The sequence below is a fragment of the Cydia splendana genome, chromosome Z (assembly GCF_910591565.1).
Source record: "Cydia splendana chromosome Z, ilCydSple1.2, whole genome shotgun sequence".
NCBI classification, from domain to species: Eukaryota; Metazoa; Arthropoda; class Insecta; order Lepidoptera; family Tortricidae; genus Cydia; species Cydia splendana.
The window spans coordinates 23232448-23259509 of NC_085987.1; the positions used below are offsets into that span (position 1 = coordinate 23232448).

The 27062-nt window shown below is 36.2% G+C and overlaps 1 protein-coding gene across 1 annotated transcript; it reads right to left on the reverse strand.

Moving 5' to 3' along the window:
• Positions 1-1679: 1679 nt before the first annotated feature.
• Positions 1680-25214, reverse strand: LOC134804853 (uncharacterized). Its single transcript, XM_063778137.1, has 8 exons — positions 25141-25214; positions 20472-20604; positions 19803-19915; positions 18833-18955; positions 12613-12783; positions 9059-9199; positions 5198-5287; positions 1680-1826 (listed from the first exon to the last, which is right to left on the reverse strand). The coding sequence occupies exons 1-8, from the start codon at positions 25189-25191 to the stop codon at positions 1686-1688; spliced, it is 963 nt and encodes a 320-aa protein (XP_063634207.1). The 5' UTR covers positions 25192-25214; the 3' UTR covers positions 1680-1685.
• Positions 25215-27062: the final 1848 nt, after the last annotated feature.

Genomic DNA, 27062 nt, shown 5'->3' on the forward strand with positions numbered 1-27062 from the left:
TATTGTGTATAAATATGGGCTAAGGGCCTTTTTTCCTGATAATAAATTATATTTGATTAGATATTATTTTCTGGGGTGCCCTACTGTACTGCACATAAATCTGTGCACTAAAATCACCCAGGGGATCGTGATAGACACACGGTCCAATAGAATTACCTATAATAGGTGATCTAGCTATATAAGTTCGTCCACTAGAATCACTTGCAGAATAATATTACTCGATTCTTAGACGACACAATTTTAAAATTAGTTTGCGATAAGTTGCGTTGTGTGAGGGCTGTCATTCAAATATAAGTTCCATGCGATTGCGATGTACATTTGTTACGAAAAAAATATGAGGTACTTAATACAATAGGTACTGATACCCCATTAAGTATATATAACACAATACTAATTATTTAATAAGATATATCTTCTTGTATTTCACCCAAAACCGCTAAATTGTAAGGGCCGTCGTAAAACTGTCAAAAGTTTGTCGGAACGTCACCTTAATTGCGCCATTACATCGTTCATGATCCTATCTGTACCTAGCCAACCTTTACCTCAAATGGGTGATAAGATAAATATGTAAGAGTGTACTTACTTGACAACATATATTTTTAAATATAGGACTGTAGAGTGTAGAGGGAAAAATATGAAAACTGAAAATTGATAAATAGTTCCAGATGTCCTACTGCCGTATTCGAACTTCAAGATATTCACAAGAGACGACACGTACTAGATCCATTCTTGATACGTTATAGTTTAGATATCAAATAGTTCTCTTTTGCAGCGCAATTCGGGCAACCAATGTCACTTTTACGTTAGATAGAGTAAGATATCTATTAGATGTGAATTGGATCTCTAAGTCATATCCTGTGGAAATCGTTCAAGAGTATCTGCAGAATCGCGCAAATGTCAAATTTGACGGGTTAGATCTTAAACATATCGTTATCGTATCTTGGTGATGTCTAAAAGATATTTAATAGATTTTTAGATAATAATCGGGCCCCTAGAAACTTAATATTTGGCATCAGGGTAGACTATTATGTGTAGGAATACAAAGGGGAAAAACTTAAAACTGAAAATTGATTGATAATTCGATGGAAAATTATCATATAGGCATTGATAATTACTAGATTAAATAAGATTTATAGGTCAAAAACCTAACCCACTTTCAGATGACCTAGACAGTTAGACACTTGATATTCGGCATCAAGGTAAATAACAGAAAAAGTAAGGGCAAATCGCCTAGCGTGGTACGGGCATGTGATGCGGAGGGATGAAAGTCATGTGACGAGAAAGGTATTACGAATGAATGTGGAGGGAAGTACGAGGAAAGGAAAACCGAGGAAAAGGTGGATGGACTGTGTGAGAGATGATATGAAACGAACGCAAGTGAATGATGAAATGACGGGAGAGGTGTGGAAGAGAAAGACATGCTGCGCCGACCCCAAGTGAATGGGACAAGGGCAAGAGAATGATGATGATGATGATCAAGGTAGACTATTAGGTGAATATAGATGAAAAAATATGGAAACTGAACTTTGATATATAATTCGATGGAAAAAATCATAAATTGATAATTATTAGATTAAATAAAATTTATAATTAATTTAATAATGCATAATTAATTTAAATAACGTTGTATTGACATATGATTGAAATGTAGTAAAATCAGACACTTAAATGATCTTTTTTATTAGTTATCTACTACCGTTTCCTGAACGTACATACAACATTGATTTCGGCGGTAGCCCGTACCGCAGGTCGAGCTTATATGAATTCGGTTCTGCTTTTTGGATTAAATATCTACTCAGGTCTCTTGGCGCTTGTGACTGAACATACTGTAAACAAATAAAGTATAGTTTTATTAACTTGCAACGATTACTGTAAGTGCATAAGTATGTAGAAGAGTTTTAGTCAGCTACTTAAGCAAATTTCGATGGAAAAATAAGGTCGTTGAGTATATTGACCCTCTATGTATAAAACAAGCATATCTTAGGTAAATTCAATATGGATAAGTGTGGCATAAGGGTATGTGTGACTGGGTGCGTAGCCAACGTGCCAATCGTTAACGCTCCGTGGCGAACGAAACGCAACTGTCATGTCGCACTAATATGGAAGAGTGATAGAGAGAGATGACTACTACGCTACGCTACGTGGCATTACGCAGAGTAGGTAGGTCCTTTTTTCGTCTGTTTTTTTATCCTCTAGCCGCCCATACGTCAAACCTTGCCAAGCAAAATGAAATTTGTCAACACAAAGTTCAAATTAGAATGGAACAGGAGACCTTTTTATAGGTCTCTGGGCGGCTAGAGGTTATAACCTGTCTTAGATATGTAACCACCCATGATGAGACGTAAATAAATGTATTCTATTCTATTATATTCTGCGATTGGCACGTTGGCTAAGCACCCTGGCCTTCACACTGGAAACTGTTTACACATTGATTAGTGTTAATAGCGAGTACATACATTTGCTACTTGCTACCTGCGTTTAGCAGTCAATAGTTTATAATACCTATAAACTCGCAATAAACACGTATCAGTTTGTAAACAGGCCCAATGTGAAGGCCAGCCACGCTTACCCGTATTGACATTACTACACGAACACATTTCTAGTACCCAAAATGATGCCAATGGATTCCACTGCTGACAAAGTTCAAATGCCCCTCAGACACTAACCAAAGTTAGGTTGCTAGAGTACCTAACTAGGTTAAGATTAGTTAAAGTATAACTTGAATTTATTAAAATGTTCGAAGTATGAAAAGGGATATATAAATAAAACCGAGACTAACTTACACAAATCTACCTAGTTCCACAGTCATTTTAATAAGGGTTGTGTAATGGTGCTGAACATTAGCTGTTATTAGTACATTACTACAGAGGCCGGGACGAAAGGGGTTGCCGGCCGAAGACATATAGACGGCCGAGCGAAGCGAGGCCGCATAGGTCTGAGCGCGGGCAACCCCATTTCCCGCCGAGGTATATGTATAGTGCTTTTCTCAAACATGCAATGAAATAAATAAAATAAAAAATCCACGAAACCCAAGTTTTATTTATAGAAAAAACTAAAAGTAAACTACACCCAAAATATAACCAACACGTACCTAGATCATTATCACGCGTATGTTTTACACGAGTCGTGTATTTTTACTACCCGTATATTTTCATGTATCTTTGATTTTTTCGCCTTGTATCCGTCTGACTGTCGTTTTCGTCACATAAGTTTACATAGTCTTTCATGTTGATATCATGTTTCACATACATCGTTGCTTTATGCATGGAGTAAATAAGTATAATTTCCACAGTGTTGACGAATTTGTAGTTACATTCATTTAAAATATGCCACAAAACTGTTTCTAATAAACTGTAAGCCATTTTTCGTAGTTTCTCAAATAATAAAATTGCCATAAGCAACCATATACATACTTCGTCTTTGACTTGGCGGCAGAGGCAGCAAGTTATTAAAATCAATTCTGCTTACGCTGCCAATTCCAACACCTACGATTACAATTAATAGGTATTAATTTCATTATTTCGTCGGAACTCATATTAAAGTCAAAAAATCAACAACGCACCATAAATCCAATAAAACAGAATTAATATTTTTCAACTTTACCTCCATAACAATTTAAAAAATATAACTACGCGTGTTTGAGTAGACCTTTTTACCGCTAAAGTTTAGATGAAATATTTTAAATGTTTTTATTTGTGTAGTTAAATTTATAATTTAAAATTATAAAATTATAGAATGTATTATTTATTAAGTTCATGTTGATTTTATACAAATAAAGCTGCAAATTATAGCAAACATTGTTTTTTGTTTTTTTTTAATAGGTGTAGTGGCAGAGTGTCATTACGAACCATAAAGCAAATACTGCCTCTAGTTTTTTTTAATGGATGAATGCCACGATGCTGTGTCACAAATATCTGTGAAATGAAAATTAAAAAAGAGGACTTTGCCGGCCTAGGCCTGCAAGATGTGTATGAAATTCCATTAACGACCTTTTGTCCTAGCCGCACCTGAAACGTCATACTTCGCAGCCTATTATAAGGAACATAACATCAATATTTCATTGCATGTTTGAGAAAAAAATGTTATATAACACTGTGTGACAGAGACAACATAATAAAACACTATCAATACTATCATGATGTCCCCTGTCAAATGATGTTATACATATAATATATATGGGTACTACACGACGATGTAGATGTAGATATTAACCCCCTTATTCATAAAACTTTACGGGCCTGATTTAGTTAAATTATATTTTATCCCTTTCTTACAAATACGTATGTCAAAATGACGGATAAGGACAAACGATTATTAGCTAATTGAGGTTTGTAGCGCGTTTATGAATAAGGGGGTAAATACTTAGATAGAAACCATCAATAATACAGGAATAGTACATTATTGTCGAGGCTCGGAAGTAGCTACTTGCAGGCTGAGAATTCGTTTTAAACGGACGACCTTGGGAGTCCGTTTAATTGAATCCGAAGCCAGCAAGTAGCCTTTCAGCCGAGTCATATATAGTGCTTTTCTCAAAAATGGTGCAAGAAATATAAATATCATAGAAATATTTTACAAAAGCAACGTTCTTACGTATATATTTTCACAGAAAAAAGTAGAAATAATTGAAAAAATTAGCTTTGCCGCCTTTTTATTTTTTTAATAAAAAATAGAAGTGTATTTTTCTGCCGAAAATACGCCAACCTATTTGAGACAGCTAAATAGTCGCGGTACTAATCATCTGTTTGGCTGTTTAATGGGCCTGTGCCTTCATTTGATATGGCCATTTCAACTTTTAAAAAGTTTGGAACTCGACAAATAATGGAATTTGTATGCAACATTGCAGTCCCAAAATCGAGACTGCAATGTTTTTAACTTTTTAATTTTTGACTGACCATAAACTACGCGCTTCGCGACCTATTTTTTAAACAGAAAAGTCGACTTTGCCGTCCATTTTTGAGAAAAAAATATTTGTGATAAGCACACAAATAAATGCTCTCACTGACTCTTTTAAAATGTTTGCATACTAACATTATTAGTAATAATATTATACAACTCATTGATATGGCACCCATATGATTGCCGGCCTCCCGTCGCACATTGGTTCAAGGGCGGATCCAAATTTTACACACAATTTTACGATGTGAGGTTTTCTAACTTAAGGTACTTAAATAATACTAAGAAAGGTAAATTAACTTACTTTTGAGGAGTCATATTTTTTTCTTAATAACCTTAAAGACAAATCAAATGGACCCCAATCTTTGACGGAGACAAAAATCAGCTTCCAACTCTAAAAATAAAAATCTTAAAATAAATAAAAATTTTACATAATAGAGCAATTTAACATATATATATATGTCGCAGTCGGATCGTATAATCCGCCGTATTACATTACGGCTAGCCGTTTTCAAAAACAGGGGCGTTTTGAAATGCGGCGGTTTAACGATTAGCCGGATTGAATGCGGCTGAATGAGAATCCGCCGGAATGTATTCGGCGCCATACGTTCTTCAACACGGCTAGCCGTAATGTAATACAGCGAGTCATTAGCCGCCGCTTTGACAGTTTTTAGTTCCCATTTTTAACACCCGTGGCGCTGCCTGACAAACGCTGGGGTGTCCATCAAATCTGGAGTTCGTCGGACTGTTTCTTTTCAAAAAACATTTCTTTCGCAACTTAACTAGACGGAGCCCCGCGTTCGCGGGGCTCCTATTTCTGAGCGGTTTGCCCTTCGGGCATCTGAAGCTACCTAACGAACCTAACCTACCTACCTATTGATTTAGTGAGACGTCCGTGAAAACATTACACTTTGGGGAAAAAAGCGTAGGTAGGTAAGTAGGTTAGGTTCGTTAGGTAGCTTCAGATGCCCGAAGGGCAATGCGGGGCTCCGTCTATTTAAGTTGTGAAGGAAATGTTTTGGAAAAGAAACACATGTAGTGCGGTGGGACCATGGTAAAAATAAATTAAATTGCAAACATTGTCAAACTCCGGTTACGTAGGCGACCGAAAGAACTGGTCACTCTACAATCTAAAATAGTAGTACGATGCGGCTAAACGTTGGCCGCCTTATTGAAGAACGTATCGCAATGACAATCCGGCTAATCGTCGAACCGCCGCATTTCAAAACGCCCCTGTTTTTGATAACGGCTAGCCGTAATGTAATACGGCGGATTATACGATCTGACTACGACATATATATTATTAAACATGTATATTTGCGTAACTGTAACTGCCTGCCTGCATTTCTTTGCATAATTAAAAGATGTTTTTTTATTGATAATTTGCTACACATTGTGTAATTGATATTGAAGCAACATCTTACTTATATAAAGCAAAAGTTCAAGCTTCAACTCCAGCACTTCAACACGTCCATTCGATAAAATTTAATGATCTAATCTGAGTAAATTAACTTCATTTGAGTGACGGCGCTGAAGTTAACTTGTCTATAGGTTCATAACTATTTATTATTATAGTTAAATTAATGTAAAAACTGTAAAGTGTCTTACACGTTGGCTAAAACATAATTGCATTCCCGTTGCCAGGGAGGTTATGATTACATTGAGCAACTTTTACTATGGGACCAACCTCGAAATCACGAAAAAAAAATACTCTCCCATAGAAAATGGACCAGCCAAAATGCATGAAACAGCCAAATATTTTTTTCGCGAATTAGGAGTTTGCCCCATTATAAAAGTTGCTCAGTATAATTCCAAAACGTCCCTAGCAACGGGGATGCAGTTATTTTTTTGCCAACCTGTATATTACTTACATACATTTAGAAAAAAACCCAGAAACCAATATTATATTGTGTATTACAACATTTTCATTTTTTTCTTTGAATAGATATATATTTAACGGTTTTAAAGACGATTTAGACTGGTTATCCGTAACTTAAGTTATGTACTTAATTTGTATTATTTATCTACTTAAATTTATTTTATATTTGAGATTTCTCATTCAAAAACCGGCCATCATGTTCAGTTTAGTTAAAATCTTTCAGTTATATCTATTTTCCCGGTTCCCGAGATGCAGGCGGCAGGCACCTAGTTTGGGGCCGATGGATATTAGCTTAATTGTAAAATCTAATTTATGTTAAGTTCAATCTGTTACCTATGTCAATTTGTAAAAATGTTTGGTAAATATTTTGTATTGTATTGTATTCGATTTGTATTGTATTACTTACACTAAAGTGATTTGGTGATCAATTAAATCATATCCAATGTAAATCTGACCATGTTTACGTGTTGACCGTGGGAGGGATAATACATTCATACATCCTAAACAATTATTGTCAAACTGGCCAACTTTGCCCCTATTTCAACAAAACTTTGATGACTTTCTTAAAAAATCAAGGCTAATATTTTAATTTTAACTTGTAATTTATTTGCTAGAACAAGGTTAACACATATGTTACATCTAAATATTAATCCAGCACAATTCTTGCTTGCTTACTGTCTCATTCGGTTACATAAACGTATTCGTTTATAGTAGTAGTTTATGTGACTGCTACATAATAAAAGGCATTAAAACTCGAGTGTGGGTTAATGAAACAAACGAAGTGAGTTTCATAATAGAATTACACGAGTGTTTTAATGCCTAATTATGTAGCAGTTACTCGTACATACATTGCTTTATCTACACACATATTGTAAACTTTCTATGATATATTCACTAACCTCGTATTACAGCCGACATTGGAGCACTTTGTTCTCTGGCAGAACTCGTGGATATGAGGTAATAGCGTCTCCGAAATGTCTTTATAGCACATTTTACACAAAACTTTTGCTATAGTTACTTGTTTTTAAAACAACAAAACAAATTATTTTTTACTTACAAAGTAATTAACCCATAAATGCATGATTTTTTCTTTTTGTCCGAAATTAATATATGTATCAGATAATAGTTTGCAGATTCTAGAAAAAATAGTAAAAAAATATAACTTCGATTTTCACTGCGAATTACTGTTAGAAGTTGAATTGGCTAAATCATATTTATGTAATTTATATGTAATTTTCAGTAGGTAATAGATATATGAAATTTTTTACTACCTTTAGAAAGGTACACTATTTATGATATACCTATGATAAAGTTAACCCCTTACTGCATATAATAAAAAATATTTGTTGAAATTTGAACTTTAATAGCTGTCAATAGAGTTAAATATCATATCCGCCATATATGGCTTCGTATGCGGTAAGGGGTTAATAATTACAAACCCCAAAAACACCGTTCAAAATCACATAGTAAAAATTATCAATTTCTAGATATTTCCAAGCTTTCCGACTTTTCGTCTTAAAACGAATGTAATATTTATAAATTAAAAATATTGCGTAAATTTAACACTTAAATCATCACCCTACTACCTACTTGACATTTGGTATAAAGGTGCGTTCAAGAACGTAAGCCTTATTTTTTAATCTGTGAGCTGTCTAATGCTTTGTAGACATTTGGCAACACTATGCATTTAAGGGTTAAAAGATAAACTGTACATCAAATGGCGGCAAATGAAAACTTATTTCACGCACGTCACGCATCCGTGGTTTTTTTTAAATTCAGAGACAAACTAGACTCGGGGTGGATTGCCATATCGTTCGATACCAACTAACATGCGAGATTTATCAAATCAAATTGCTTTTTTTTTTCAGAGATGTTCGAAATTTCAATGCATTACCAAATCGATTTTGATATATAATAGTAATAAAGCTAGAACAACATTTTCACAGATAAAAAAAATTCTGTAACAAAACAGTTTATTGTAATGTGGCCATTATTTACGGATTTTGAAGAAAATGTATTTTAAGTAGATACCCCAGGTAAAGTTGGCTAGTTTGACGGTGTCAGTGTGTAAGTATGAGGGTTTCCGCGATCGAGTTTTTCGCTAGATGACAGCACCGTGGCGAGAGGTCTAGCTGTCATAATCCACCAATCATGTTTAACCATGTTTTATTTATTGGTGGATTTTGACAGCAGCTGTCAAAAAGACCTCGTCACGGTGCTGCCATCTAGTGAAAATCTCGATTGCGCGGAAACCCTAATTGGAGATTAAGAAAACTACACACGTACCTTCTTTTTAATTACGACAATGTTATACAATTTAATTAGCATTCCAGCTGTCAGCAGTAAAACGAATGCATAAGTTAGTGCTGTTATCCATGGTGCTGGTAAAAATATTCCGTAAACAGATGACGAGCGTAAAAACGAAACCTAAAAGAAAAATATGCAGCTATTAAAAATACGTAGCGAAAAACTTTTAATTTTTTTTTACCTATACATACTATACTTAGATAAAATTTAAATAAAAGTTTTACGCTACGTGTCTTAAGTGGACCAGGCACTATCATGCATAATGACATTACTTTGAAGAAATTACATTTCTACTGATAGTGTAGGGATTGGAGTGAAGGAATGACAGCAAGTAATGAACTTAGTTTAAATATCTTGCTTCAGTATTGGAGTTATGTCAATGTAATGACACTAGAAATGACATTACTATTGACAGTGAATTGAATGGAATGATGGAATCAGAAATGACAGAAAGAATGACGGAAGATAATGAAGAAGTCAGACTGTTTTGCTTTATCAAAAATCATGTACCTACCTTCGTCATATCATGTGTCAGTCATTGACGACGTGCCATTTAATTACTTACATAATATTGCAATCGGTGCGTGCATTATTAGGTACGTAAACATTTTATTATGTCTGATCCGCAAGGTTCTGCACATTTTAACTGGATAGAGCCTTTCTCTCTTCTTCCTCGCGTTATCCCGGCATTTTGCCACGGCTCATGGAGCCTGGGGTCCGCTTGGCAACTAATCCCGAGAATAGGCGGAGGCACTAGATTTTACGAAAGCGACTGCCATCTGACCTTTTAACCAGAGGGTAAACTAGATCTTATTGGGATTAGTCTGGTTTCCTCACGATGTTTTCCTTCACCGAAAAGCGACTGGATACTGGATACAGCCTTACAAGGATCTAAAATACGACCATGAGAAATGTGATGGGGCGTGTGTGTGTCGTGGACTAGACATTGCTCAATTAAAACACACATTTATCTTAAAACAATTCGCCGTTATATGTGTACTCATTTTACAATTGTAATTTTGAAATAGACAATACACACGCCATATACCTTGACAAGATTTTGAAACACTCATTCCTGTATCTATAGTGCGACACAAAATAGTAGAAATTATATAAAATGGAACTTAAAAAAAATCCATACTAAATTGTTGCCATGTTTAAACATTTTACGTTAAAAATATGACAGTTAAGTACGTAGGAAGTGGCGCCCTCAATAATTTTCTACAATTTGTTGTCGGACTATACTGCCCATGGATGTTACAAACTAGGAGCTTTCATAATGTTGCCGTGCATGTGGCGGCACGGACCCCGACCCCATAAAGGTAAGAGACGATTTTGTCGTGAAAACGAATAAATTCAAATACCTTGGGTCCGTGCTGCACGAATCGGGTGAAATCGATCACAACGTCCAAGCCCGAATTAGCGCTGCTTGGGCATAATGGCGAGAAGTAACCGGTGTCCTCTGCGACCCCAGGATACCGGTGAAGCTAAAGGGCCTTGTGTACAAGAGCATCATCCGACCAGTCCTACTATATGGTAGCGAGACCTGGCCTGTCCTCGGAAGGCACGTCCAGCAGCTTCACGTCACGGAGATGAAGATGTTGCGATGGATGTGTGGCGTTACGCGACTAGATCGCATACGTAACGAACAATCCGTGGCAGCCTCGGAATCCGTGACGTAGCGGATAAGCTACAGGAAAGACGCCTCCGATGGTATGGCCATATACGCCACAGACCGGTAATAGATGCCTCAATCTCGCTGTCCAAGGCCCTAGATCACGCGGCCGCGGTAGGCCTAAGAAGCGCTGGCTGGACGTCGTGACAGCGGACATGGGAGAGAACAATCTCACACCTGAGGATGCCGAAGACCGGGCAAAGTGGAGAAGACTGAGCAGGAAAGCGGACCCTGGCGCTAGGCCGGGAAAACGCTAGGTTGAAGAAGATTACTTTTACTTAATTCCAATTATTTATTTAATTTATGATTTACTTTCGGTAGGTATTAATTAAATGAATAAGTATGAGTAAAAATATTACTAAAATTTTATTACAATACCTCCCTACTGGTCATATTTTTCATATAATCGATTTCGACTGGCAAATCATATTACTTTATGGCATCCGGGATTTTTAACCTAATTAAACCCCGCTGAATCCGAATTTGCCGGTTGTCCGATCGAAATCTTGACCGGAAGTAATAATAATAATAATAATCTTTATTCACTTAAAACCTAACATAGTACAGAGTATCAATATTATGCTAGATACAGAAAGCTTATAATTAGGTTTGTGACAGTTTCACCAAGGTCGAGCCTCTGTCTCCCGAACTAGGTCAGAGCCTGTGACTCGGGAGTCAGCGATTCCTCCGCTAAAGGTTACAAAGTGAGATATTTGATATTAAAGGTCCCATAAAACAAAAATAATATTTTTTTGCAACGGGCCACCGTTTACGAGTTATTTACGAAAAACTAAAAAAATGTGACCTGTGAACTGATTGTAATTAACTTTCTTCCTTTAATATCGTTTTAAATATTGATCCTAGAGAAAAAAGGTTCAAAATGTTTTTGGAGAAAAATTTATGTAGATTATTTATTGCTTTAAACCTATTTTGCTATGGGACATCGTTTACGAGTTATTTACAAAAAACTAAATAAGGACTTTAAAATTGATTATAATTAACTTACCCGCTGCTTTGTCTTTTTAAATATTGATTCTAGCGAAAAGGAAATTTTATGTTTATTATTTATGTATAAGATTTATTTAGCTATGAGTCATACTTTTCAAATTTTTAACGAAAAAATAAAAACAAGGAACCTTAGAATTTATTATAATTAACTTTCCCTCTTTATTATCTTTTTAAATATTGATCCCTGCGAAAAGTGTACTTAATCTTTTTTATCCAAAATTTTGTGTAAATTATTAACGTTTAACAACATTTTTTGATATTGGGCACCGTTTACGAGTTATTTACGAAAAAGTAAAAAAGGGACCTTAGAAGTGATTATAATTAAATTTCCCGCGTTAATATCTCTTTGAATATTGATCCTAGCGAAAAATTGTACTGAATCTTTCTTGTAGGCAATTTTATGCGGATTACTTATGTAATAGAACCTTTTTTGCTATGCGCCACTGTTTAAGAGTTATTTACGAAAAACTAAAAAAAGGGACCTTTAATATCAAATAATATCTCACTTCCGGTCAAGATTTCGATCGGACAACCGGCAAATTCGGATTCAGCGGGGTTTAATTAGGTTAAAAAACCCGGTTGTCAACAAGTAATATGATTTGCCAGTCGCATCAAGAAGGAGAGCGATTTTGAATTTTTTGTCTAGTCTACCATAGTTTTCTTCCATCTTACCATGCGATGAAAGTTTTGATACACAAACGCAAACCTTTGTTTAAATTATCAACATATGCCGCAGTAAAAAAAATGTCAAGGTATTTTTGGGCCACAGTGTAAGAAGATATAAAACACTTAACACTCATTTTACTCCTACCTGAACCTATCCTGAAATAATCCATCACAAGAAACTTACAATATAAATTAAGCACACGAGTCGTAAGATTAAAACAGCAACAAAAGAAGGAGCAATCCCATTATGGAACGTTATGTCCTCCAAAAGTCTACTCAAGGGGTATACGAAGGTTATTATCAATAATTCAATAAATGTAGCTGAACGAATCCCGTATATTATGAACCAATTGATCTGAAATTAAAAACAAAATATTAGTAAGTCCCTACGTTTTCGTAGTATAACAATAATTAACGATAAGTATTTAAATTATTTTTCGTTATAAATGTTAACATGAATATTTTTTTTCGGACGGAAATCACGTCAATTATTATAGGTACATCTATACACCTTGGCTAAAAATAACTGCATTCCCGTTGCCTGTGAGGGTTTGGGATTATACTGAGCAACTTTCACTATGGGACCAACCCCAAAATCGCGAAATAAATATTTACCCTCCCATAAAAAATGGACCAACCAAAATGTATGAAACAGACAATTTTTTTTTTCTTACGACATACGTCATTCATACACATATGAACACTTATACAGGATAAGCAACAAAGTTTTGTACTTTTGAAACATTGACAGATATAAAACTATACATGTAGGTAACTCTATATTATTAGTAGGTACTAGGTACCTATATTTATTCAACCTAATAAAAGCAATAAAAATTGTAATTTTTTTTTAAATTATCCAGATGATTTCCGTCTCGTCGTTGGCACTCAATCGATTCATAGGTAAGTACGTAATTTCCTTAATTATTATTATTGAATTAATGACTCATAGGCAGGGTCACTATCGACTAGGCTAGGAGGCCGTTTCATTGATATATTGATAGATCACAATTTCTAATATGATTTTTTTTTATACTAAAACTAAATATTTTGTAATTAATTTCTTGGGGTTAGATATGAGGATATTGGGTATTACTTGAGGTATATTTTACAAAAAATAATTCAAAGGTTTCGTATTTGGAGAAGCCCAAACTTGGTATTTTTGAAAATTATTTTTATTTGAATTGAATGCAAGTGACGGAAATATAATAATGTAATATATTTTTAGAACCGGCTCAAAATGACCTTTCATTTAATACCACACACGATAGGTTTCTAAACATTTTTTTTCCATACAAAAAAAAGATGACGTCATAACTCCTTTCCGTTTGTTTTTTTTTTTTGGTGCTACGGGTCAAATTGATTCAAATGGCCTAAAGATTAATCGTGCCGATTTTCATACCTTTAACACCATTTGCAGCTGATTTTGGTCAACCGCTAGTACTATAGGTAGGTATAGGTTTGAGATTAATAAAGCGGCTGACTGTGGTGTTTAAAGCAAGTGTTTTCTCTGCTCCAAAGTAATCTTTTTGACCTTAGATGCATCTTAGTTGTTCATGTTGTTCAGGCAATGCTATTGTGTGCGGCAGGCATTAGCTGACGATAAAAGCACTAACACGCGCCCTGTGCGGAACAATCAGGCACACTTAGCGTAGGTACCCACAATTATTTATATGATTTTTGCTCGCTTACCCTACTTTTCTTAAGAGAAGAGCCGTGGAATGTATGGGACCCAATCAAAGAATATAATACTCACTAGGAGAAGAACGGTAACTCCATACAAAAAAATGTCTCCAACCGTTTATACTAGTGGCGCCGTCGTTGTGTACCAATGGAACTAAAGTTGACAACCGGTTTAGCCTGGCGGGTATTGGTAGGTAGTAATTCTGTTAATAAACATATTTATTATCTTCATATCACTAAATATATGAAAGATGCAAATATTACCCCTTGTTTGTGGTATTATCAATTGATTTAAATAAAAGGCATATTTATGTCGGACCCTGACACCAGAAAGACGTATTGCAGCGTTATAGTTCATTATTTTAGACGCCTGTATAAAATCGATTAGCAATGTTGAGCTACGTATTATTTGGTTGTAACAAAATAAATAAAGTTGTGTAGAGAGTAACTCCGTCTATTGGCGCATTGTTGAAATAAAGTTGCGTAGAGAGTAACGCCATCTATTGGCGTGTTGTTGAACTGAGATGACAGGTAGAAGGCTTTGGAACGTCGAGAGGTTTCTCTCGAGTGAGCGTAGGCACGAGTTGGCGTTTTTGTCGGTATGTTGGTAGACTGGTCGAGCAGGTTTGCCCATGGTCTAATAAAACATGGTCTTCTATTCCCAGAGTGACACGGGCCTACGTCACAATAACATTGCCACTTTATTTCAACATAACATGTTACATGGGTACATTATACCTATGGTTAATAAGTTAAAATATTTCTTTATAATTTTATAATTTTCATTTATATGTATTTTATCTTAAATTTTACAATAACACGTCATTTTTAATTATTCGTTAGCAATATCTTCCGATTCACGAAAGAAATTTCAGACGGTCGGGTAATTCTGTTTACATTACTGGCAACACAGGATAGCGCTGTCACATTTGACAATTCGGATCTAGATAACTTCATGCCCTGACCGTCATCCTTGTCGAACGCGTGTTAATTGTTATTTCCTTCTCGCTCAGTGTCAGCAGTCGCAGTGTTTTCCAAACTTTTTACGTCGTAAGCTTGGTAATTAATGTGTAACTGTGAATTAGTTTTACAAACGTTTGTCTTGTATAGATAAATAAAGTTTAATTTAATACATTAGATTTGTTTTATTTTACTATGTTTCTACATGAATAACTTAAAATTAATGCCGTTAAAATAATTTTCACCGTTGGTTAAAATACTCCCACATTTTAAAGTTTGAGGACCTGTAAACAGCATGATGACGTAGGCCCGTGTCAGTTAGGTCATACGCGAATCTCGGAATAGAGTACCAGGCGGAGTATATTATTATACCATGGGTTTGCCAACTTGACTGAGGCGGGAGCGGAGAGGCTCCGCCGCTGGTAGTTCTTCTTGATCGGACCGCGCTAGAGATCGGACGTACTCGTTAGCCAACCTCGTGCCTAACTCGCTACGTTCCTGAAGGCTTATACCTGAAGGATTATTCTGATAGCTTATAGAATCCCGCGTTCTTTAACCATTTAGCTAAGTGTTTTATTTCAAGTGTTATTTTGATTTCCTATGTTTCATTAGAAGCTTACTTTTGTGAAATAAAGAAAGGATGTGTTATGTGTTGTTTTGAAAAGATTTGTCCCTCTGAGATTGTTGCCGGTCACATATAGGGCTAAATCTTCTCATGTCAGAGGCGTAGGGTTGGAGCCGGCCTAGTTTGACTTGAATAAAGATTTAAACGGTTTCTTTTTACTTTCATATCGCTCCCTTGAGTTAAAAATAGCAATTAGTTCTTTTAAACATTTAGTACTGAAGTATAGTAGGCACTAGTATGGTTAACGAGTCCTAATGTTTATTTCATGCACTGGTAGCAATGGCAGCATACTGGTTTAGCTGTGAAGTAATACATTATCGTACTACCCCCACGCGCCCACCGCCTTTGAGACCATCGGTATTCGACATGTTTATAACATTGTATTATTTTATTTATTAAAAAATGTTTCACATATAGAAATATACACTGAAAATTAAACCCTGACAACTTAATAAAAAAATAGACATTAATAAAGCGCATTCACAAAGTTTTCAGTATAATACAAATAACTTTAGGCATGCCTACCTATTACACTTTACACACACAGATACACTACACTTTACACACGGCATTTTACACAGATTTCCAACTTGTATTCATACATTTCTTCACGGTTAATTAATACACTTTCCAGATGCGTTATGACGCGGTTCCTTCTGAACCCACTAAAGCTGTGAATTTCACTCAAATACTTATCTTCAACAGCCGTTGCTCTGCATTTTCTATGTGCATTGCTGTAATCCATGTAGGTACAGACTTACAGAGTCTTAAGTGGTAGTACCGCTACGTTGTATTTATTATTTAAAGATTTAATAAATAAAATTTTCGTTATGAACTTTAACCACAGCAGTTGGACAGAGTCATTGACAAATATATTTTTTTATTATGGTGGGTAGACTCCATATATTTTATGAACATTGATAAAGACAGTTGGAAGCAAATATTCATTATAAAACTTAATCGCGTGTAGTTAAGTTTTAAGTGTTTTAAGTCCCGTTTTATGATTAATAATGTAAAAAATTCGTGAAAATTTAAATCTTAGTTGGGAGCAATGTTGCTGTAGAAAAATATTTTTATTTTGATTGCTGGCAACTTTTTCTAGGAGGCCAAAGCACACATAGAAGCTTCAGGCGCACACATGCGCAATTATCAGGGGACATAACTTTCTTAGGAAGTGAACAGGCCTTGGGCCCGATACATTCCACAACTCTTCTCTTTCCGAACAGACTCTATTTAATTTGGAAATGTCAAAATATAACATGACGTACCCAAATTAATAGAGTGCAGCTATAGTATTCACCTTTAACTTAAGGGCGAAGAATTTTATGAACAACACAAAAACTAGTGGCTCTGTGAGCTGTGAGCTGTAACCTCGCTATAAGCGATCTTAAGTGCCACAGATCCTACTGGCGCTTTATGCCACTTTTCCGCCATTATGATTTTTTCAAAAAAACCAAAGTAACCAAACGATAGAAAAATTCCATCTAACTGCCGAAACTGCTTACAAAATTTCACGAGAATCAGTTGAGAAATGACTTGCCCAAGCTGAAATGGACCCGGCTCACGCTCGGTCAATGATGTATTTATGTCCGTCTCTCGTACTTATAGTTGAGAACATCCTGTGCTAAGGCAAAAAGATCTGAGAAAAACTAAATATTTCGGATCTGGATTAACATTGCGAATTAGGAATGCCATGATTGATCGCTCCGTCGTAGTATTATGCTATAAATTGGGTGGTTTTACGTTACCGATGATATGATCAAATAGGATGATGAGATCTCATCAAAGTACCTATTTGATTATTCTATAATGGTTTTTTACACCCTTTCACGGCACAAAGAGGCATTTTAAGAAAGCGGCTATGGCATTTCGTGATCGTGACAGATTCACATTGCACAGTTCGGCCCAAGGCTGGACTGACTTTGGTATCAACAATGCGATTTTGATACAATCGAACTGGCATACTTCGTAAAAAAGGCATCAAACACAGCTTATACTTTGCTATGTGACATGCTTTGAAGAATACATAGGTTTTATTGTCGGAAAAAATAAAACAGGGGCAGACGATTACGTTCTCTAATTAGTATTAGTACTGCATCAGCTTATGCATATGCTTTGAATCATTATTGGAGAACAAACGTGACAATCCAAAAAATAGTATTATCTTGAATACCTTACCACATTTAATTAAGCATACAGTTACCTTTCCACTAGATTTTAATACATTTATGCAGTTGTACGTTAGCCTATTATATTCTACTTCAACCTTCGAGCAACACGGAAGGGAGGCGGCATTCGCACTATTTCCCCTCTGCCTATGTACAAGATCAACTGATCTAGCGCGGGTAATAAAACTAGTTGCGCTCGGATTTTTAACTAGACCGAGTTAGTCACGCGAGTGAACACAGCAGCAGAAAAAATGTCTAATTGGTCGGTTTTTTGTTGTAAAAAGAGGTCGGGGACATCAAATTTACAAAAAAGAAAAACAAGGTGTTACATTTCACATGTAATATTTTTTTTACATATCATACGTTTAATTACATATAAACACAATTATTATATTTTAGTCTCATGTAATTGTTGGATTTATCGATTTTGCTCGCCCAGTACAAATTGCGGATCGGTCGAGCGACAAATCCGACTTCTCATCTCTCAGAAAACAATAAAATTATTCGACGAAAATGTGTTAGTGTGCGTGTTGTGAAGTTGTGACGCTTGTGACTCGTCCGTACACAGAAACAGATCGAGGTGTGCAAGATTTGTTTGTGTAGGGTATCATTTTCTATGTACATATTTGTGTCGTCATTACAGATTGAATTTTGTATGTAAGTGTGTGAGAAGTGCGACTGTGTGCACCTTTCCCCCCGCAAAAAATGGCAGAAAGAAGAAGAAATGTGTACGGTAAGATATCGCTTGGGCCCCTCCCTTCCGACGTGTCGGAAGCCGGTGTTGCTCGAAGACTTCAACTAGCTAAACTATATTCGATGGTTATTGTTCTAAGATGTGCCAATCACTTCAACGTCGCGTCTTCGCCTACGGGCACACCGGGCCTCCGAACCGAATTAGCTAAGGGCTCGTGGTATGGTTTATGTCTTTACTGACAGACTCATCAACTGAACAGGAGAGTTGAACTTACTACCATATCCCATTGTGCCTGATGTACATTAGACAAAATAATCAATATTACTGCTGCATGCCATCGTTTAAGTACTTGCCATTCACAAACTATAGCTTCAATCAGACAATGCAAAGTGATTACCTGAAATAAATAAAAGTTATTAAATCACTTAATACTGCTACTGGAGCAAAAAAGATTAGGTAAGTGAATGCATAACACTAAATAAAATCGTCTGAATTATGGTAGAGCAAACAAAGCTAATATACACAAGCAAAAAAAATCAATTATATTACTAGATACACCTTGTCTCAGTGACAGAAAATTTATATTAGTCATTACATGGTGAATGATTGCACGATGATTTTATTTAGGTAATAGTTACAATATATATGTTACGGGTAATGTTAGAAGGTTGATTAAACTTAAGTTTACCCGGGTATAACTAGTATTACCCAAGCCTTTTGGGTAAAGTCCGAAAATTTAAACAACATTAATCTGTATTCGGGGTTTACCCATACACACCTAGGTCTACCCAACACTGGCTGGCTTATGGCTAGCCACCAAAATTGGTGTGGGACGGATTTACTTGTAGCTACCTGTTACAAAGCGACGAAATCGCGGAGTGAGCCACGCCTGGTAATACATAGTAACCCCGGGTAAACCTAAGTTTACTCAATATTCTAACATTACTCGTAACATGGATACTTATACTTAATTTAAGTAAACTTAAGTTTACCTGGGTATATCTAGTATTACCCAAGCCTTGTAAGTAAATCCTGAAAATTAAATCAACTTTTACACCATTACCCAGCCAGTGTTGGGTAGACCTAGGTGTGTAGTTACGGGTAAACCCCGAATACAGATTAACATTGTTTACATTTTCGGACTTTACCCAATAGGCTTGGGTAATACTAGTTATACCCGGGTAAACTTAAGTTTAATCAACCTCCTAATATTATTTACTATACTTACTACATATTATACTTACAAACGTAAAATAGTCCACAACGAAAATCAAAATAGTAAATGGGATAGTCACTATACTGTCCAGGTTAATGGAAGCAAAAAATATCGGCCATAGTAAGAAAATATTGGATCCCGCTAAAACAAAATGTTTATGAAAAGTTATGGACCTAGTCTTGATACAATTATTGATACCTACCTGTTTTGTTTTATCAACATTTTATTAAAAACCCATTTAATAAAATTGTTGCAAGACTTGCGTCTTTTGCTTATGACTATCGGATATTCCGTTTCCTGCTTTAATTCACGTCTTGTACATTTACAGTTGACCGAGGATTTTCTTCAACAAATGCGCGGAATATACCTAAAACCCAATAATTTATAACCTTAAGTTCAAGGAACGAATGGAACAATGGATCCATTGGTCTTGAAGTATGAAGCGCCGCCCTGGCACTGTAACGAGCTGACCGCGCGGGCACCATCACCTGCGCCAAGCGCGAGCCAGCTTTCTGCGGCGCACGGCGCACGACGTGAGATGCGGCGAGGCGGGGGACTGCCTCATAGGCCGAGAACGGCATTATTTTATAAAGATTTTGTTTTACAGTCTATTATCACGAACGTGAAGACAATAATTCCGCACATGTTTGAGAAGATTACCTAAATTTATTATTTAGTTATTTTTACAAATACTTACAATTAAGTAAATGCAATTGCGCTTTGGTAATATATACACAATATCTCAACAACTTGTCCACGACGAATGCACGAAATAAATAAAAAAAAGTGTTAGACGTTATTATTAAAGCGCTGTCAGTACTTAACTTAACCTGCAAAGTAATAAAAATATAGACAAGATTCTATATTCTATTATTCATACAGGTAACAATGGTAGTTACGAAATATTTTCATTTCACTGTGAAATTATGTTGCAAAAGGGTACACAAATAAGTAAAAGCTGTAATTAAGTGTTTATTTCAAAGCGATTCCTGCCATCAGGTTGTACGAGGGCTGATCCCCAAGTTGTTAGTTGCTCCGGCTCTACTCATGCGATTGCAATGGGTGTGCAATGATCGCTATAACAATAAATGATATATTTTAATTTGATATAACAACATATGGTATAATTTTGAAAGATATATCACTAAGGTGCAGTATAGTATAAGTATAAGTGCCTTGGCTGGAGCTGTAATGTACTTAGTGTTTACCTGAATAAAGTTCACCCAACATTAATAAATTACAAAAAAAAATTTACTTCATTATTAAATCGTGTGTGAAATTATATTAGGTTCAATCCACAAAATGAAATTTATGCGGAGAGCTTACATTTAGAAATCATACTAATATAGGTTTTAAAATAGCAAATATGTCTTGGTGACAAATCGACGAAGCACCGCTTTGCGGGGCTTCTATTTTCTGCTCTGAGGGACAGAAGATAACTAACAAACCTAACCTAACCCAACCGAGGAGCCGCCTTCCTCTTCAGATCCGGGATTCCTGTGTCTATTTTTTTAACCTATACCATTGATTCGACTCTCCAATATCAAATAATATGTCTATAATACAATAATAGCTAATTAATGTTATACCGAACCTTATTATAAAGTATGTGCGTTATACTACCTTAGCATTAGGTTGAAAGTTATTATAGCAAAGACCTCTTATACTGTATGAGAGATATATCTGATAAAAATATGTCATTCGTATGTATATGTCTTAAGGGGCCCACTGATTAACAGTCCGCCGGACGGTATCGGCCTGTCAGTTAGAACAAAATTTTGACAGTTCCGAACAACTGACAGGCCGATACCGTCCGGCGGACTGTTAATCGGTGGGCCCCTTTATAAATTATATCCGTTGATCGTTATATCGACCAATAATATATCCATAGTTATTATATACAGTGAACTGCACCCGATTGCAATATGATTTATACCATTGTGAGGGATATTTCAATGCTACTTATGTCCATGATTTTTTTTTATATACTATATTTTTACTGAAAGCTGTTTTGTATGGAGTTATAAATTACTAAGAAAAAAACGTAATTTTTTTTCACAAATAAATGATTTTCGTATTGAAATATTTAAAAATCGGACTTATATTTTCCCGTGTCTAATTATTCGGTTCCTTCTGCCATTTTCGATATATAATTGATAAATAATTTTATATGATAAAGCACGTTTTTTAATTAATATCTGAAATTACTAGTTTTGATGAAATGAGTAAGTCATAATTATGTTTACTCAATCAAAATGATTTTGTAATACGTAATAAAACGGCCGAGATTCGCAATTATAGGAGCACCTAAAAAATCTAATATGATTTTAAACCCATAATGTTTATAAAATGATACCACATAATGGAGTCTCAATTACTGATCATCCAGGCTGATGGTAGTGATGGTTAGTCTTCGGCACGTTGAAGTAAAAAAATAAAAACTATGCGCTACCTAAAAATGAATTACGTCACCTCTTTACGTACTGAAATATCCCTCACAATGGTATAAATCATATTGCAATCGCATGAGTAGAGCCGGAGCAGCTAACAAATTTCGGATCAGCCCTCGTACAGTCCATATTGGACGAATACCTTTATAGAAACACATCCTTATTTCTATGGTAACAAAGGTTTGTTACGATATAGGTATTTGGCCACATTGGCTGCCATTACCTATCTATTTGATTCTGACTGATTAAATATTTTCGGGCTTTGTACAATCAGCGTCAAATATACTGAAGGAGCCAAAGAGGCCAAATAATTCACACCGTAGGTACGAAATATATGGAACCTGAAAATACTGAAATTTATTTATTTATTTTAATTTATTTTATTTTAGTACATAGAAAACCAACAGCGCTATGTATGTCCAGAAATTGCAATAGAATCACGGAGCTAATTATAGGTTCTCACTTATAGAAATATAATAAATTATAAAAAGTTTTTTTTATTATTAATAATTGAAGGGAAAATTTAATGGAAGCGTGACCGTAGTAGAAGGCGCACATCATGGACTGAAAATATAAGAGCCTGGTTAAAAGTGAAGAGCATAGATAGACTATTTCGCATGACTGAACATAGGGACACATACGAGTACCTATGGTCGCCGACTTCCTAGACGGAGATGGCACGTGAAGAAGAAGAATATTACCTACTAACTCTTTCCTGTGTAAATATATGTTGCAGTCAAAAGTGTGAACTGGTCAAAAGAACTTTTAACCGACAAAAACAGGCAAAACTGCTTTTGACTGAGCATGTTGGTCAAAAGTAGTTTTACCTGAAAATCATACCTATTTCGGCAGCAGTTTCGCTTTTAGGTCGTAGCAAAAAAAAAAATTACCCTAACCTACCTATCTCTGGGAACAGTTTCGTTTTTAGGGCGTAGCAAAAAAAAATAACCCTAACCTACCTATTTCTGCGAGTACTTTTGACTGATAGTAACAGTCACAATTACTATTAACCACAGACCAACCCCTATAGACCGAGCTTATAGGACGACTCGCGGTCACCGCCCGTATGGTATATAGGTCAAATATAAGATTGTTCGCGCGCCGCTCCGATCAGTTGCGCCCAAGGTTACGACCTGTTAGCAGTGTGCACGAGTCTAAGAAAATAAATCGTAAACTATTGAATTCACTGGGAAATCATGGGATATTGCAGCGTAAAATGGTGTGGCAAGTCATCTACGACATCTACTTACGAAACAGATGGAATAACATCCCACAGGAAAGTCAAATTCATTATTTCATCGAATAATGTTTCTTGTCCGCGGGGTTCATTTTATACTGGTCAGTAAGCAGAGGCGAAGTATGTCCGTCCCTTTTCGTCAACTTGAAAATGCAATGCGCTATCCCTTTCCCTTTCGACTAGTGATGTGACGATGATGGGTTTTCAGTTGCGGAAACTTCGTGCTTCGTCATACCGTATTGTACCATTTTAGACATAATATATAGGTAATATGTTGTGTAAGTTTTTTAGAATCCTCTAGGCCAGCGGAGCAGTTAGGCCGCATGTCACGAGATGGACCTGATGATGAACTTCAAAGAAGTGCGAGGGAACTCGGTGTTGGTTTATGATATACATATGTTGTATGGGTTTTTTAGAATCCTCTAGGTGAGCAGTTAGGTCTCATGTTACGAGATGGACCTGATGATGAACTTCAAAGAAGTTCGAGGGAACTCGGTGTTGGTTTATGATAGACATATGTTGTATGGGTTTTTTAGAATCCTCTAGGTGAGCAGTTAGGTCTCATGTCACGAGATGGACCTGATGATGAACTCCAAAGAAGTGCGAGGGAACTCGGTGTTGGTTTATGATAGACATATGTTGTATGGATTTTTTAGAATCCTCTAGGTGAGCAGTTAGGTCTCATGTCACGAGATGGACCTGATGATGAACTTCAAAGACGTGCGAGGGAACTCGGTGTTGGTTTGTGATAGACATATGTTGTATGGGTTTTTTAGAATCCTCTAGGTGAGTAGTTAGATCTCATGTCACGAGATGGACCTAATGATGAACTTCAAAGAAGTGCGAGGGAACTCGGTGTTGGTTTGTGATAGGCATATGGTATTGGTCCATTTGAATATGTTTTCAATACAACCTTCTATGACCTTAATAAAACGGACAAAAGAAAATAATTGTATGAGATTTTGGCGACACTTTTTTCTCGTATAGAAAGAGATTTCGATTCTGAGTGGAAATAATATAAAAATTCTAAACTTTAAAATTAATGTTCTGGGTACTTTAAACAGAAATGCCCTAATATGTCACGTAAAAATTTCAGGTACATTGTTAAATTACTTAATGAAATATTAAATTAATCAATATAATTAATAAGTAAGTTTACTCTAAGTATACTAAATTGGTAACAATTTTACCACAATAAATTTCGGTATCACTGGTAGCAGTACAGTACCCACTACCTGTAATGAACATGTCCCATCCCTACGCTTACACGTGTCAGCGCGCCATGTTTGAAACGACCAATCGCAACGCCGTGAGCACCCCTCCCGCACCTCACAGTTTGGTGATTTGCGTCGGGAACAAAATGGCCAATATTAGGTTTCTAGAGGCGGTGTTCTGTGCTATTAACCAATGATTTTCAAGTAAAACTACGTTTGACCAACATGCTCAGTCAAAAGCAGTTTTGCCTGTTTTTGTCGGTTAAAAGCTCTTTTGACCAGTTCACACTTTTGACTGCGACATATATAAGCCTAAATGAAGGGCCTAATTTTATGATTTAACCCGAATAAAGGGGTACTCGTTTATATTATCCTATGTTCTTTTTAAATCTTAACTTACATGCTCACAATCAACAGGTGGAACAAGTAGTATTTGAAAATCTGTATATGCTTGATGAACTTTACCTCTTCTTTGCTCCGTGACGTCAGTATGTGAAGTATGGGAGGAGTCGTCATTGACTCTGCTAGAAGATCTAAGTCGATACTCTGCAACATAACTTACATATATCATACCTACCCTTATGTATACCCTTAATTATTTAATAGACCTGAATTTATAAACCAATTACTTATACAATATTTTCATAATGGAGTGAATTTAAAATTAAATAGGGCACTACAGAGGACAGATAACTAGGTACATACTCGAGTTCTTTAGCAACAGTAATCTTCTATTTTGACTTAACCCTACACAGTTAAACTACATAATAAGTACTTATAACTCGGGAAAGTTCAGTGGGAATGGAATAGTTGCGAAACGAAAAGAAAACGTATAATTTTTTTAAAGCCACATTGTTTTTTAGTATAAAGAAATATAAGTAAAGAAAGAGTACTAACTCCATACACCAGTTTTCTTACCAAAACGCGAGTCGACATCTAACGTCAAGTAATGGAATTATCAGTTCCGCTACTTGACACCATGTCCCAAGTGACGCTACTGACGAAAAATGTAGGAAAAAAATCTATCATATTGTGATTTTTCTGTAAAATATATCAAAATAGAATAAACCAGGGACTGAATTTGTTGATAACTAATCAAAAAAGGTTGTATTGATTTATTCTAGGCCCAATATATGCCAACAGGCCGGTACATATTTCAAAAATCTATTTGAATTCGTATTTCTGGAACATGACGTCCGTCACTTGTAGTATATAAGTCGATAAAAAACAGAATATCGTGTTAATTCGTAACAATATTTGTAAGAATTATCAGTTCCGTCATGGGGAGACCTCGTGGAAATAAAAACTTATCAGTAGCTATAAAAGAAGCCATTGTAATGGGGTACAAGAATGGCTTAACGCAATCGACGCTGGTTAAGCAATCTCAACTTCATCAGTCGACTATATCGAAGGTTTTAAAACGCGAAAAGCTTCACGGATGTGTAAAAAAGCCCAACAAACCTGGTCGCCCACGCTGCACATCACATTTGGTTGACCACAACATTTTGAGATTACACTGATTTAAACTTTCACGATTATTAAACATTATCAAACTACACAACGGGACTTAATCGCGTATTTAAGTTTTAAGATTTACCTCCGACGTTTCGAGGACGGCGTTGTCCCCGTGGTTTCTCCGAGACCACGGGGACAACGCCAAAACTTAAATACGCGATTAAGTCCCGTTGTGTAGTTTGATAATTTTGAGATTAGCCAGAGACAATCCACGATTCACGGCGAGCGACATTATGCGAGAAATATCGGCTGGAGATTCAGTTTCTGTGACCGTACGTACTATAAGAAATCGTCTGATTGATGGTGGACTTCGTGCTCGTCGCCCTGCTAAGAAACCACTTATTTCCAAGAAGAATCGGACAGCTAGAAAAAAATATGCGAAAGAACATCTTTCTTGGACTGCCGAAATGTGGGAAAAGGTAATTTGGAGCGACGAATCCAAGTTTTTACTGTTTGGAACAGATGGAATTACGTACGTACGACGCCCCGACAATGCTCGCTATGACCCCAAGTACCAGCTCCCTACAGTCAAGCACGGCGGCGGCTCCCTTATGGTATGGGGATGTTTCAGTGCAAGTGGCGTTGGTCCGTTACATCGAATAAAGGCCTGTGCACACCGGCTTGCGTGTGCGTGCGCGTGCGCTAAAATGTTGGAGCCGCACACGCACACGTCACGCAAGCGGTGTGCCGTCTCTCATAAGGATCTGTATACCACAACGCCGCACGCGCACGTGCACGTCACGCACACGCAGCCGGTGTGCACAGGCCTTAAACGGGATTATGACAAAGGAAGTATATGAAGAAATATTACAAGATGTTTTTCTTCCCTGGGCACGCCAAAATTTCGGCAGGGCGTTTATATTTCAACAAGA